The sequence below is a fragment of the Ciona intestinalis genome, chromosome 1 (genome assembly GCF_000224145.3).
Source record: "Ciona intestinalis chromosome 1, KH, whole genome shotgun sequence".
Classification (NCBI taxonomy): domain Eukaryota; kingdom Metazoa; phylum Chordata; class Ascidiacea; order Phlebobranchia; family Cionidae; genus Ciona; species Ciona intestinalis.
This window is the reverse complement of record NC_020166.2, coordinates 5,381,723-5,394,260: the sequence shown is the minus strand read 5'-3', so window position 1 is coordinate 5,394,260 and position 12,538 is coordinate 5,381,723. Positions and strand designations below refer to the sequence as shown.

Here is a 12,538-nt window from a genome sequence, read left to right as displayed (position 1 = left end):
AAATAATCCCGTATAACGTTACTTCACGCTTGTGGAACTCTGTTATTTTCATTCTTTATAACAGAGACATAGCGCCTTTGTCACTTCGTCTGTGACGTCATGGTCACGGGACAAATAAGAGTTTTCAATACACCGCGAGGAATTGCAACAGGCCACACGAACTCTCAGTTCCGATTTACTTCCTTTAAAACAAGGTATATTACATAAGACCAATAACTTTCGCCATATTTTGTAAATGTGGGTACATTACATACGGGTGGTTTTACTTGAACAACACGTAATTCATGCAGATGTTTAGAAATCTGTACAGTAACTTAATAAAGTTATTGTGTTATCACAACAATTTATATGTGCAATGTATATACCAATAGGCTTCTGCGCTTTCCTTACTTTTGTATGAATTGTCTGAAACACGGATAGTATATGAATTAACACACAACAAAAATTGTCATTCTACTTTAAATATGATTTTATTTGATGTACACGAATATGTTATAATATATTTAAAAAGTTATTCTGCTTATCCGCCCTAAATAAATGCTTTTTAATTGTATACTTTAGTTGTAAATATACATTTTGCTCAACTTATTATTTGACTGTTGGTTAACTAAACCTTACAAAACACTTTGGGGGAATCTAGTATATAAACTCCAATCCATCACATTTGCTGTGCTTAGTGGTTGACCTGTTTTGAGGTCATGTGGTTGTGAAATGCGTGTGTTCGTGTAGTGGGTATTAGAATCCGTATATAAACATCAGTCTAACCTTTAGGTTTATTCTTACATTTGGATGCTAATATGAATGCATTGCGAATTTGCTGTTTAGCAAGAACACATCATGGTTTATACCCGAGTTTCTTTAGAAGAATATCGTTCTCGCCTTCAGTTTGCGGAAAGCTTAAAAAGGAGTTTTACAATAAACCAGACCAAAAACCCATGTTAAAGTATGGGCCACTAGCAGATACTCCGGACTGGTCATACGCCGATGGGCGGCCTGCACCACCGGGAAAAAATGCAACTCGGCGTAAAGAAATGCAAAGACAAATCTGTCAACGTATAATTGAACTTAACGACGATGTGAACAAGGCCATGAGAAACTACGAAAAACGAACTCAGTTAACAAGAAAGCATAGAACTGCTCGTATTGAGAAACGATTTAAAGAGAGAAACATTTCTTAAATTGTTTTAAATATATTTTGTCACTGGGTCCTATTATGTTAAAATCATTTTCTCTATAAAATGTGAATTACAGTAAAATGATTTAATCATTTTTACAACTGAATACAACAATAACATATCATCATTTCATCCCTTGCTATAAAATATTTTTGTTTTTAGAAACTGCGCTGCCACAATTAGTTTGTTTACTTTTTAAAGATAAAAATGTTGAAACTTGGTCAATTTATTTCCAAAGTAAGTTGGATACATTTATGTGAATCTACTTTTTTGTTTGAAAAATCTAAGTTTTAATCTGTAAAGCTAAAGTTTGTCTTTCTAACCAAAAACTATAACCTCAACATTTTTTATCTTTCACAGTCCACCAATCTGTCATCGAATGTTTTACGACAGCCATATTTTATTCGAGCATCAAACTACAGCTCCCAAACTCATGATGCAGATCTCGTTGTGATCGGATCTGGTCCAGGAGGTTATGTGGCTGCAATTAAAGCTGCCCAGCTAGGTTTAAAGGTGATACTCTTCTAAAAAAGGGTGATTTTAATTTGGGAAAAATCAATCTACAGCTCTATAGTGAAAAAAGATTTTTTAGAAAATGATCCATTTTTGGGGGGAAAATGATTGACTTTATTTGCTCACCCTGTAAAGTAGATTGTTTGCAACCAACAAGATATTTTGGAAAAAAATAACTTTAGAAGTATAGCCATGAGTGCCATTACGCCATGTTACCAATGAAATTGTACATATTGTTAACTGGTACAAAATTGGTACTTTGTAGGCTTTTCATTTGTACTGTGCATTAGGCACACGGTGTCGTATGCACCTATTAGCCTGATGTACACTCTTAAGACCCATATTTTGTTGTTGCATTCACAGTACATTTTTTAAATATGCCCTTATGCGCTATTAATCAGCACTGTCATTACAGACAGTATGTGTTGAAAAAGAGGCAACACTTGGTGGAACCTGCCTTAATGTTGGATGTATTCCTTCAAAAGCTTTGCTTAATAACTCACATTATTATCACATGGCTACTGGAAAAGATTTTGCCATGAGGGGAATTGATGGTAAGTGTACAGTGCTAGTCAGTTTTGTCTGTGATATGTGTTATATATATAAAAGCACCAATATGGATATTGGTAGTACTAGTAGCATTATCCTACCATGTAGATGTAGATGCTAATTCCAATCAAATATGGTTTAAAATTTATATATATATATTTATAAAGTAAGAGTATATTCATGTTGTTGCAAAAATACAGTACCATGACACCGATATTAAATAGACATTTTTTCTATTTAAAATATACATTATGAATTTCATATACAGCTGAAGTAAAACTGAATTTACCAAAAATGATGGAGCAAAAGTCAACAGCAGTCACTGGTTTAACCTCTGGGATCGCTGGACTGTTTAAAGCCAATAAAGTTACAAGGGTAGATGGTCATGGGATTATTAAAGGACCAAATCAGGTATGAAACATTCTAATATATAATTATTCCTATATATTTATATATTTGTAATTCTGTAAACCAGCCATCCATCTTTATGTATACTTTTGCAAGTTTTGCTAAGTTAACTTTTTCCAAGTTAATTTAGTTTGTATTATTTTAACTTTTCATTGATTCGACTGCAGGACCCTAGAGTGTAGGTTTTGTTTCGTAGCTTAATGCTGTTGGAAGCATATGTCACATAGGCGAAGACACATAGGATATGTGTCTTGGTGCAAGATTGACAACAATTGTTCAAACCCATTGGTCCCCTAATGGGTTGTCCAAATTGTCTAACATACATGAAAATAAAAATTAGAAAAAATATACAATTTTTAATCACCAATTAAGTTACATATCGATATGTGGTAACTGATAAGCAGAACGTATAAAACGGAACATCTGTCTGTGTACTGTTATAACAACTGTTGCTGCCCAGTCGCGTTTCATTTGAAAAGTTCCATTCATTCATTGATTCATGCTACAGGTAGTTGCAAAGAAAGCAGATGGAGGGGAAGAAACAATTAACACAAAATATATTTTAATCGCAACTGGATCTGAAGTAACTCCCTTTCCTGGAATTGAGGTGAATTAAAAATGTTTACTTTGTTCCCACTTTATTAGTGTATAGTTACTTATACTGATACCATAACCATTATAATGGAAAAAAATGGGTTCTGTTCTGAACACAACGGCCAGTGCAGGCTTCATTCTTACAGCTTGTTAAATGACTGATGCAGCAAGATGGATAATATCTTGTGCTTCTTGGCCATATCTAATTTTTAAAATTCCAGTTTTCTTCAGTTTGTCCGGGGCTTTGAAATAGTGTCCATTGAAAACTGTATATCCAAGCAGCTAATTTTATAATATATAAATTATTCTCTTTTATGACTATTATTGTATTTTTAGTTTGTTGCATATATATATATATATATAGCCTATATTTTTAAGTATATGCATGTCAGAAATGAGAATGTTCTAATCTATGCTATCATTTTAATAGATAAAAAAAATATGTAACCGTATACCAAAACAAAAATGCACTCAATTTTTAGATTGACGAAGAAACAATTATTTCATCGACTGGAGCTCTTTCATTGAAGGAAGTTCCAAAGAGAATGATTGTTATAGGAGCTGGGGTTATTGGGGTAGAACTGGGGTCGGTTTGGTCACGATTGGGGTCACAAGTCACCGCTGTTGAGTTCCTTGGTCATGTAGGGGGGATGGGAATCGACATGGATGTTTCGTAAGTTTGCATTACTGGAAATATGATTGGTGGTTATTTTTTCTACTAAGAAATTAATATAAACCCTTACAAAATAAGAGTGTAATACTTAGTATTTCATCAAAAAGTTGATATTGTGTAATTTCGCTTTTAATATGATGTGGTAACAAGTTTGTTATAAGAGCTTTAAGGTTGCAAATTTTTTTATTGGATGTGTATGAAACTATAGGAGTACCCTAAATTTTATTCCCCATAAAAATAGCATGACAAGCATAAGCTGCATATTTTGTAAATTTATAAAATAACTTTTCAGAAAAACTTTTCAAAGAACTCTTCAAAAACAAGGATTAAAATTTAAACTAAACACCAAAGTTACTTCAGCAGAAAAAACTGCCAGTGGAATTCAAGTAAAGTGAGTGAAATTTCGATTACATAACTTGGGATTGTTTTCTAGTTTTATGTGCCTTCGCCTTCACCAGACCATAGTTAGTAGTCATATACTAGTACTACAGACAGTGCAAACCATGGGTGAGTGAGCTACAACCTGCGAAAAGTATGAACAGCTATGCACTGGTTAATAGTTATGCCTGTTACACAAACCCACTTTAATTATCTTCTATCTTTTTATGTTGGAGATGTTACTCACATAGCTTGCTCCTAAATATAAAACAAATACCTAAACAAGAAGTTGTGACTACATATGTGAGCAGTATTCAATTACCCTGCAGTGTTTCCCAAACAAAAATCCATTCTTGTGTTTTTAAAAATAATTAAAACCTTAAAAATTGCCTGCAGTGTTGAGTCGGCCAAGGGAGGCAAAGCAGAGACACTTGAATGCGATGTTCTGCTCGTGTGTATTGGAAGAAGACCTTACACAAACAACCTTGGTTTGGAATCTGTTGGAATTGAATTAGAACCCCGTGGAACCATTCCTGTTAATGAGAGATTTCAAACTTCTAGTCCAACGTAAGACTTTCAGTATGGTATACATAGGAGTATAGTACATTTGAAATGTCAAGTTTAGCCTTTTTTGTTACTATCATATGCAGACTATCCACCATGACAATTCAAAATCTGCAGTACTATCATTTCCTCAGCCCTGTGTGGCAATAGCTCGTAAGGCAGTTTGTTATTCATAGTTTACTCAACTTTACTGCAGCACTTTTAAAATACTGAAGCCTTGAAAGGAAAAAATCCTAGAGTTAAGCACCTCGTTTTCCATTCAATAATATTTTTTTATTGATAAACTTATACCTAAAATTACTTCAATCAGTTTGGGATGTGCTGTACTTTGTAATATAACACAATATTTTATCACATAGTGTATATGCAATTGGTGATGTCATCAAAGGACCAATGCTTGCTCACAAAGCTGAAGATGAAGGAATTATCTGTGTGGAGGGTCTCACAGGTGCACCTGTGCATATTGACTACAACTGTGTTCCCTCAGTAATATACACTCACCCTGAAGTTGGCTGGGTGGGTAAGAATGAAGAGCAACTTAAAGAGGAGAACGCTCCGTACAAAATTGGGAAATTTCCTTTCTCAGCAAACAGCAGAGCCAAGACTAATGGTACAGTGGTTGCATGTTTGAATATTGCTTGAACTTCTAAAATATTACCATCAGTATAACGCGCGTCCGGCGCCGTGGCATAGTGGTTAGCGCGCCTGCCTGTATTCCAGAGGTAATAGATTCAAGGCTCGTCACTGCTACCATTGTCGGCGTATGTGTCCTTGGGCAAGAAATTTAACGGCAATTGCTCTAACCCAATGGTCACTAATGGGTTGTCCAAATTATCAGCCATACATAAAAAAGATTCCCCCCAAAATTAATCACCCACAAAGTAACATACATGGTAACTCGTAAGCTGGCACGAGGTGTTAAACCCGTGTTATAACGACTGTCGTTTTCCGGCCACGCGAAGACAAAGTAAGTTACATTCATTCAGTGAGAATGGGGCAAAACAATATTAATCGTCTACATATCCAATTAATTCAACCATGCTTACCTGCAGCTGACACCGATGGCTTTGTGAAGATCCTCAGTCACAAGGAGACAGATCGGATTCTGGGAGCTCACATCATCGGAGGAGGAGCAGGGGAGATGATCAACGAGGCGGTCCTTGCGATGGAGTACGGAGCATCTGCGGAAGATGTTGCACGAGTTTGTCATGCACATCCGGTGAGAGAGGAATGAAGTTTGTTTGATTACTCACTGGAAAGCATGGGATTTAGGGTTAACTTGTTCCTCCTATCTATGCATATGCTTAGAAGCCATTATGCTTGCATTACCATATAATTAAATGATTAATCATCTATATATGGTGGGATGGTGGGAGTTGGAACACCTTTACTAAATAACATTCAAATATCCTGAACATGTTTTAAACAAATAACAACAGTCTGTGAGAGTCAACAGTCTATGAGAGTGAGGATTCGGTTTTATAATTCTTGAAATATTTATTTTACTACCAAATGGGATAGGAAAATAGAATGAAAGGTGTCCCATCTTTCCCCACCCCACTATATTGCTAACATAGTTTTAAATAACGTATTTCTTTATGTAGACTTTGTCCGAGGCTTTCAGGGAAGCAAACCTGATGGCTTATTGTGGAAAACCAATCAACAATGTATGAAAGCTGTGAAGACAATGTGAAGTTTCAGCACATCCTTTGCTATGGTGCCTCACCATGCAATTAGAGTTCAATTACATTATTTGTTATACGCTTGGTTCTCTACGTTGTTTACCATTAAAATATTTATGAGAAATATACACAAAGAATGTAGGAGTGTACTTTTTATGATGAAAATGAAGCTAAGATCATTAACAGGTGTATCATATGAAATTGAATATTGTAATTCTGTTAACGTAATTGTGGTCTGTGGATTTATTTTAAGTCCACTATAAAGGTCTGAGAAGAAGAACCGGTAGTAGTATTACACCTTACGTATATAAAGTCTAGTATTGTTGCTGTCAAATGATTCAATTTATTTATTTTCCCTTATTGAAGCAATGACGGACGTTCTAGCATGTACGTTCGGTTTTATACTTCTGCCTGCTTACAAGTTAGCAATTATGTAACTTTTTGGGTGGTTTTTCGTATGGATGTCAATTTGGAGATCTAATTAGTAATCGATGGGTTGTAGCAATAGCCACTATATGCTAAACAGGGATCAAACCTGGTTCTCACAATGCAAGTGGTGAGCCATAGCAGCCAAGCTTATTTTACAACTGGTGAAAAAGTTCAGTGTGGAGAACACCTAAACAACACCTTCAGTAACAGAATGTGTATTTAAGATGATGATATTAACAACATGTACCGCAATCATTCTGTACCATGCATATGTATTTAGAGAACTACAACCATCCTTTACATGGAAGCTGCAGACTTGAAAAAGTAGTGCAGGGTCCAAAAAGTTAATCCAAAAGTTATTGATCTAAATTCTAAATGAAAGTGCATTCGGTTATGGAACTTAACATGGAAGAAATCTAACAAAACTGCACAACATACATCTCACATTTAAAAATAATGGACGAGTTCCAATCTCTTACTGTTCTTGTGTATCACAGTTCAAAAAAAGGATGACATTATTGCAATACATGAAAATTTAAAAAAAAGAAGTAAAATGGGAAAATTTTACCTTACAAAAAATACACCAGGCTTTATATAATACAACAGTTTGTTGCTCGCAACAGGAAGTTGAACACGCAGGCGTGATTGTTTGTGTATAATGGTATTGTTTGTTGCACAATGAAGGAACATATTAACATTGACTATGTACAAAATGTCACTGTTAATGGCAATGTTTGCACCTCATTTATAAACTTGTGTAGTCAGTATTGTCAGTAATCAGTGCTGCTTTCTGTGGGGACTCTGTGGCTTTGGTTGTCTTTGAATATTTGTGTGTAACTGTCAGCACCACTTTTTAACTGATCAATGATTGATTCCTTGCAAGGGTTGATGCTGACAGGTGGGTACGAGGTACTGTACTCTGAATGGTAAGGACCTTGTGTGTTAGATGCACTGGTAAACTGAAAGGAATCCGGTTGTGGAGTTGTGGCTTTTGAGCTTGTGGTGAAGAGATCTGCTTCCCTTGACATAAACTTGTTTGGTTGCTGATAAGGTGGTTTAGTATCTCCATTCAAATCAAGGCTGGTAAAAGTTTCAGCGGTACATTCCTCCTCAGTAGTGCATTTTGATGTCTGTCTGTTCGGGAGATTTGGGGCATTGTTGTACATAGGGGTCTTTGGAAGGCGACTTAAATCCAAGCGAAAAGGGTTATCTGGTGGCCCAGGAGGTACAGGGTGTATGGGGGAATTGTACGGACCAGGAGCGTAGATATCGCTCTTGCTGTCCATGATACTCTCACTATGAATGTGGGAGGAGAGCATAGAGTCAACCATGCTTTGTGTGGAAGAGTCCTGCACTGACTGTAAATGTGCTGGGTATGAAGAATGTTGAACTGGTGGGTAGCAGTAATAACTATGGTTGGAGGTGGCAACGGATGAACGACCGTTGCAGTCGGATTCATCGCTAGAGGATGGAGGATGACGGATAAGTTGATCGAACTGATCGCTTGGTGAATGGGGAACAGGAGTGCTTGCTGCTTGTGCCATTGACTGATCTGCTTTTTTCTATTGAAATTACACATTTACTCATATTTGTAGGGGTAAAATTATATTTATCTTAATTGGAATTAGAATTAAAACTACATGTTGTTTTTCTGTGTCTACAGCACAAACTGACAAACAACTTTGCAAAGACAATTAGCTTTTAAAGTTATTATGTAGATATTTAGTTCTTTGTTCAATTTAAAATTAATAAGATCATTTTTTAATTGATTAAATTATAACATTTTTACCATATTTGGACTTGGTGTTGGGATTTTTGGCAGAAGTGAATTATCATCAGTTTCTGTGGGAGATTTCCTTGAAATTTGAGAATGCGGCATCCTTGGTCTGTACTCTGGATATACAATTCAAATTAGTAAAAGGTACGTCTACTGTACACAATTCATCAAAATACTCACTGTATGGTTCAGGCAGATATGTTGGAGCCTTGTTCTGTGAACTAATTGCATCATCTATTTCTACCAATTGTTTTAAGGTTACATCCATTTTGGGTCGTTTTTGTCTCTTTTCGTGGCAACACTTGAGTGCCAGACAAACATATTTTAAAGCATTTTCAACAGATAATGCTGCAATCTAAACATAAAAAGTCAGTATTTTTCAAACAGTAATAAAATTCAACACTCTTACCCTTGGGTCTTGTAAACTTAACAGCTTTTTTCGTGCTTTTTCTTCACCAATTTCCGAAGATTCATACGCGATCTCATGCATATAATCTCTCTGTAACCAAAGAATATATTATTACACAGTTAAAGTATGTCCAATGCCAAATTTCATTGCTATGTGGTAAAGATGTAACCTTTCGCAGCTGTTGGTACAAGATACCAATTTAAACATTATTAAACTTCCATAACTGCTACCAAAGAAACGTGCACAAAAGTGGAAAAAAAATCAGAGACAAAGAAAATGGGCAAAAGTTAATTACCAGTAGTGGAGTTTCTGTATTTCTGTCGTACGCTCTACGTCCAGTATACAACTCAAGTAAAACCACTCCGAAAGCATATGTATCTACTTTAACAGACAGTTGCTTTGTGGTGATATATTCATTTGCTAAATATCCAAGTGTGCCAGGTGTATGCTCGTTATCCAGCCTTATGTAACTTCCAGTTGAAGCATTCCTTGGCATTTCTCGAGCCAAACCAAAGTCTCCTAACTTGGCAGTGTAGCTTTCATCCAGCAATATGTTTGCCCTGTTTGTACAAAATATATAGATTCGTAAAAGTTAACCAGCATTTAGTATGGGCTACAAGATGAGCAGAATAGGCACATATACTAATACTAATAGTCTAATACTGGTGAAATGATCTGAAATGACCTAAAGTTATTGTACAATAAAGATTATATCAACACCCATATTTAATCTTTACCACCAGAGTTTAAACAGAACTAAAGTTAATTAATAATTACCCAATAACATATTTCACTCCACAGGAATTTAATATATTTTTAACAATTTTTTTTCACGTTTCTTCACCTATTGACCATACAGGTTCACGTTTAATGATATTACAAACAAGCCCAGATTGAAACTTACGTTTTTATGTCGCCGTGAATCAATGGCTTGGATTTAGAAGTGTGTAAAAATTGAAGACCTCTTGCCGCCCCACAAGATATTTTCACGCGTTGTTCCCAGGTTAACGGCCTTGAGTCCCCCTTAATAAAAATACAATTTTGAATGAAAGTACAGGTATTTGTTTCTGTCTGTTTCAACTCACTTGACCAGTTTAATCTTTATGAGATTCAATTTGCATAAATATATGGATAAAAATATTAATCACAACACATCATTTATTTATTAATAAATAAATACATAATATTAAACATTTTACTATGTTAAAACTCTTTCATACCCAAAACAATATACACAAAAAACTGTTACACACATTATAGGCTAAAAGCAAAGTAACTTATGTAATACAGGATAATGGAATATAAACATCCACATGACATAGCCATTAGCACCTAATGACCCAGTAGTTGCTTTGTAATCTCACCGAGCATTGAAGTCTATCTTGTAACGAGCCATTGCTCATGAATTCATATACGAGACATGGGTCGGGCCCATCTAATGACCACCCATATAAACTAATCACATTCGGGTGTCGATACTCAGCCAAGTAATTGAGTTCATTGCGAAGGTCGTCGTGTTTTCTGTGAGTTTCAATTATTGAAGTGGTCAGAGGGTTTTCCTTGTCCTGTGATTTGAATATTGATGACATAATTGAGATTCAAGTTATAATTTGGCATTATTACAATTATTATGAATGCTTTGGTAGTACGTGTACAACTAGTTTTAATTGGTACTTAGGAATAGAAATAAGATAATTAAAAATTTACGACTCTGTTACTTAACAAGTGTACTACTACTACTAACACAATGATACTTTTATTGAACAAATAAAAAAAATCTTACAAAAACTTACAATTTTTAGTACTTTACATGCAAATAAGGTGTTTCTCAGAGTCACTTTATATACTTTCCCAAAAGCCCCTGCCCCAAGTTCAAGTGCGCGACTGAAATTATTTGTTCCTTGTTTGATGTCACTGTAGTGAAAATGGTAGGTATCCAATCCTGACCATTGTTCACCTGAGAATAATAGGGATATATTTAGTTAGGGGAAATGTTGTATTTAAACTTAACAGATTGGGATTCTGTACAGTAAATTAGACATCGCATATTTTCCCACAACAAATGAACAAAAGAGGGTTTGGTCATGGTATTTTCAGTTGTGTAGTACTGGCGTCACGGCTGTGACACTGTTTAGATTATATTAATAATGGGTTTAACTTACGTTTGGATGATGTTGCTTGTTCTGGCTTTCGATCAGCAACAGAAGACATCTTTTCACCTGGATTGGCTAATCTGTAGAAATACATGTGGTAAGAAATTTATAAAACTGGGGTAACGAGTCTACCTTGACTGGTATGATGGCATTCCGTTTACATTGTACGACTGTGGTGTCAACTCTTCTTCTGTGTCTAAAAGTTAATTTTATGTTGGCAAGTTTTATTTTTAATAATTAACTTGAACAGCTTTTGTGTTACTATAAGTTTATAAAAATCTTCCCAATCTACTTACTGAATTTTGCACACAATGACTAATAGCAGCTAAGTTACACTTTACACAGACACCATATATTAGAATCTTGTAAAGAAAATAAAAAACAATCTCACCAAAATCTCCGAGAACTTCTTGTGCCAACTGTACCAACCCAATTTCCATGAGTATTTTATAAAGATGTCGTATTCGAACCATCCTGTACTTGCAATCTCTTAACAAATTGTCCGTGGGGCTTCCATGCATTTCAAAAGATAAACGATATCTTTTACTTGATGTTTCGTCAAATCCCAACATACCAACTAAAAAAAGGAACAGCAACGCTTCATACACTTCTTTTAAGGAGAATTCAAACATATAAAATGATGATTCAAAGTGTTAAAAAATATGTAGTTAGTTCCGACACTAACAATTCAGTCCAGAATTGTTATACAATATCAGTTTAGGTTCGATACCTAAAATTTTCCAGACAGGCCATCATGAATTTAACAAAGGTTGGAGGTTGACACCAGATCCAACAAGAATTTAATCGCCCATTTAAGTGGGTAATGGATACTGGTAAGGTATCCTATGTTACATGTTACTTCCCTTTATAGCCTACATAACTTATTGATATTGTAACAAAAAAACCATGGGTCTAGATAACTGTGACAAAGCCTGTTTTCATGCATATCATAGTTAGAGTAATATATATATACAGTTGGTAGGTTAGGCTATTAATGATAATGACGAAACATTTTAAGTGAAAAAACTTTTAGTGGTTACCAACTAAACAAATATCTAGGCATATATACTACATACAGATTTCTTATATTATTTCTAATAGTTGCACAACATAAAAATTACTCTCTCTTTTAATATAATTACTTGTAATAACTAAACATGTCGATAACTCAAGAAGTAAACATCCTATTCACGCTAGGTGGCGCTTAGCCTCTCACACATTTTTAAACAACGTT

The 12,538-nt window shown here is 35.1% G+C and overlaps 2 protein-coding genes across 2 annotated transcripts; one reads left to right on the top strand and one right to left on the bottom strand.

Moving 5' to 3' along the window:
- Positions 1 to 717: 717 nt before the first annotated feature.
- Positions 718 to 6,677, top strand: LOC100180742 (dihydrolipoyl dehydrogenase, mitochondrial). The gene is made up of 11 exons (XM_002128547.4): positions 718 to 1,412; positions 1,536 to 1,688; positions 2,104 to 2,242; positions 2,506 to 2,648; positions 3,154 to 3,252; positions 3,722 to 3,912; positions 4,205 to 4,303; positions 4,687 to 4,857; positions 5,214 to 5,464; positions 5,907 to 6,073; positions 6,459 to 6,677. The coding sequence occupies exons 1-11, from the start codon at positions 1,383 to 1,385 to the stop codon at positions 6,525 to 6,527; spliced, it is 1,512 nt and encodes a 503-aa protein (XP_002128583.1). The 5' UTR covers positions 718 to 1,382; the 3' UTR covers positions 6,528 to 6,677.
- Positions 6,678 to 7,164: 487 nt separating this feature from the next.
- Positions 7,165 to 11,904, bottom strand: LOC100178324 (interleukin-1 receptor-associated kinase 4-like). The gene is made up of 11 exons (XM_002128846.5): positions 11,696 to 11,904; positions 11,437 to 11,500; positions 11,314 to 11,384; positions 10,945 to 11,108; positions 10,516 to 10,716; positions 10,056 to 10,174; positions 9,447 to 9,711; positions 9,152 to 9,241; positions 8,923 to 9,097; positions 8,755 to 8,858; positions 7,165 to 8,527 (listed from the first exon to the last, which is right to left on the bottom strand). The coding sequence occupies exons 1-11, from the start codon at positions 11,874 to 11,876 to the stop codon at positions 7,736 to 7,738; spliced, it is 2,226 nt and encodes a 741-aa protein (XP_002128882.1). The 5' UTR covers positions 11,877 to 11,904; the 3' UTR covers positions 7,165 to 7,735.
- Between the last annotated feature and the right edge of the window lie 634 nt (positions 11,905 to 12,538).

What these genes read in the sequence shown, in the direction of transcription:
- LOC100180742 (XM_002128547.4), top strand. Translation starts at nt 1,383, where the DNA reads ATGTTGAAACTTGGTCAATTTATTTCCAAA. An exon ending in TTATTAAAGGACCAAATCAG is followed by an intron (nt 2,649 to 3,153) that starts GTATGAAACATT and finishes TTCATGCTACAG; the next exon opens with GTAGTTGCAAAGAAAGCAGA. An exon ending in GAGTTTGTCATGCACATCCG is followed by an intron (nt 6,074 to 6,458) that starts GTGAGAGAGGAA and finishes TTCTTTATGTAG; the next exon opens with ACTTTGTCCGAGGCTTTCAG.
- LOC100178324 (XM_002128846.5), bottom strand. Translation starts at nt 11,876, where the DNA reads ATGTTGGGATTTGACGAAACATCAAGTAAAAGATATCGTTTATCTTTT. An exon ending in AGAAGTTCTCGGAGATTTTG is followed by an intron (nt 11,501 to 11,695) that starts GTGAGATTGTTT and finishes ATTAACTTTTAG; the next exon opens with ACACAGAAGAAGAGTTGACA. An exon ending in ATTCACGGCGACATAAAAAC is followed by an intron (nt 9,712 to 10,055) that starts GTAAGTTTCAAT and finishes TTGTACAAACAG; the next exon opens with GGCAAACATATTGCTGGATG.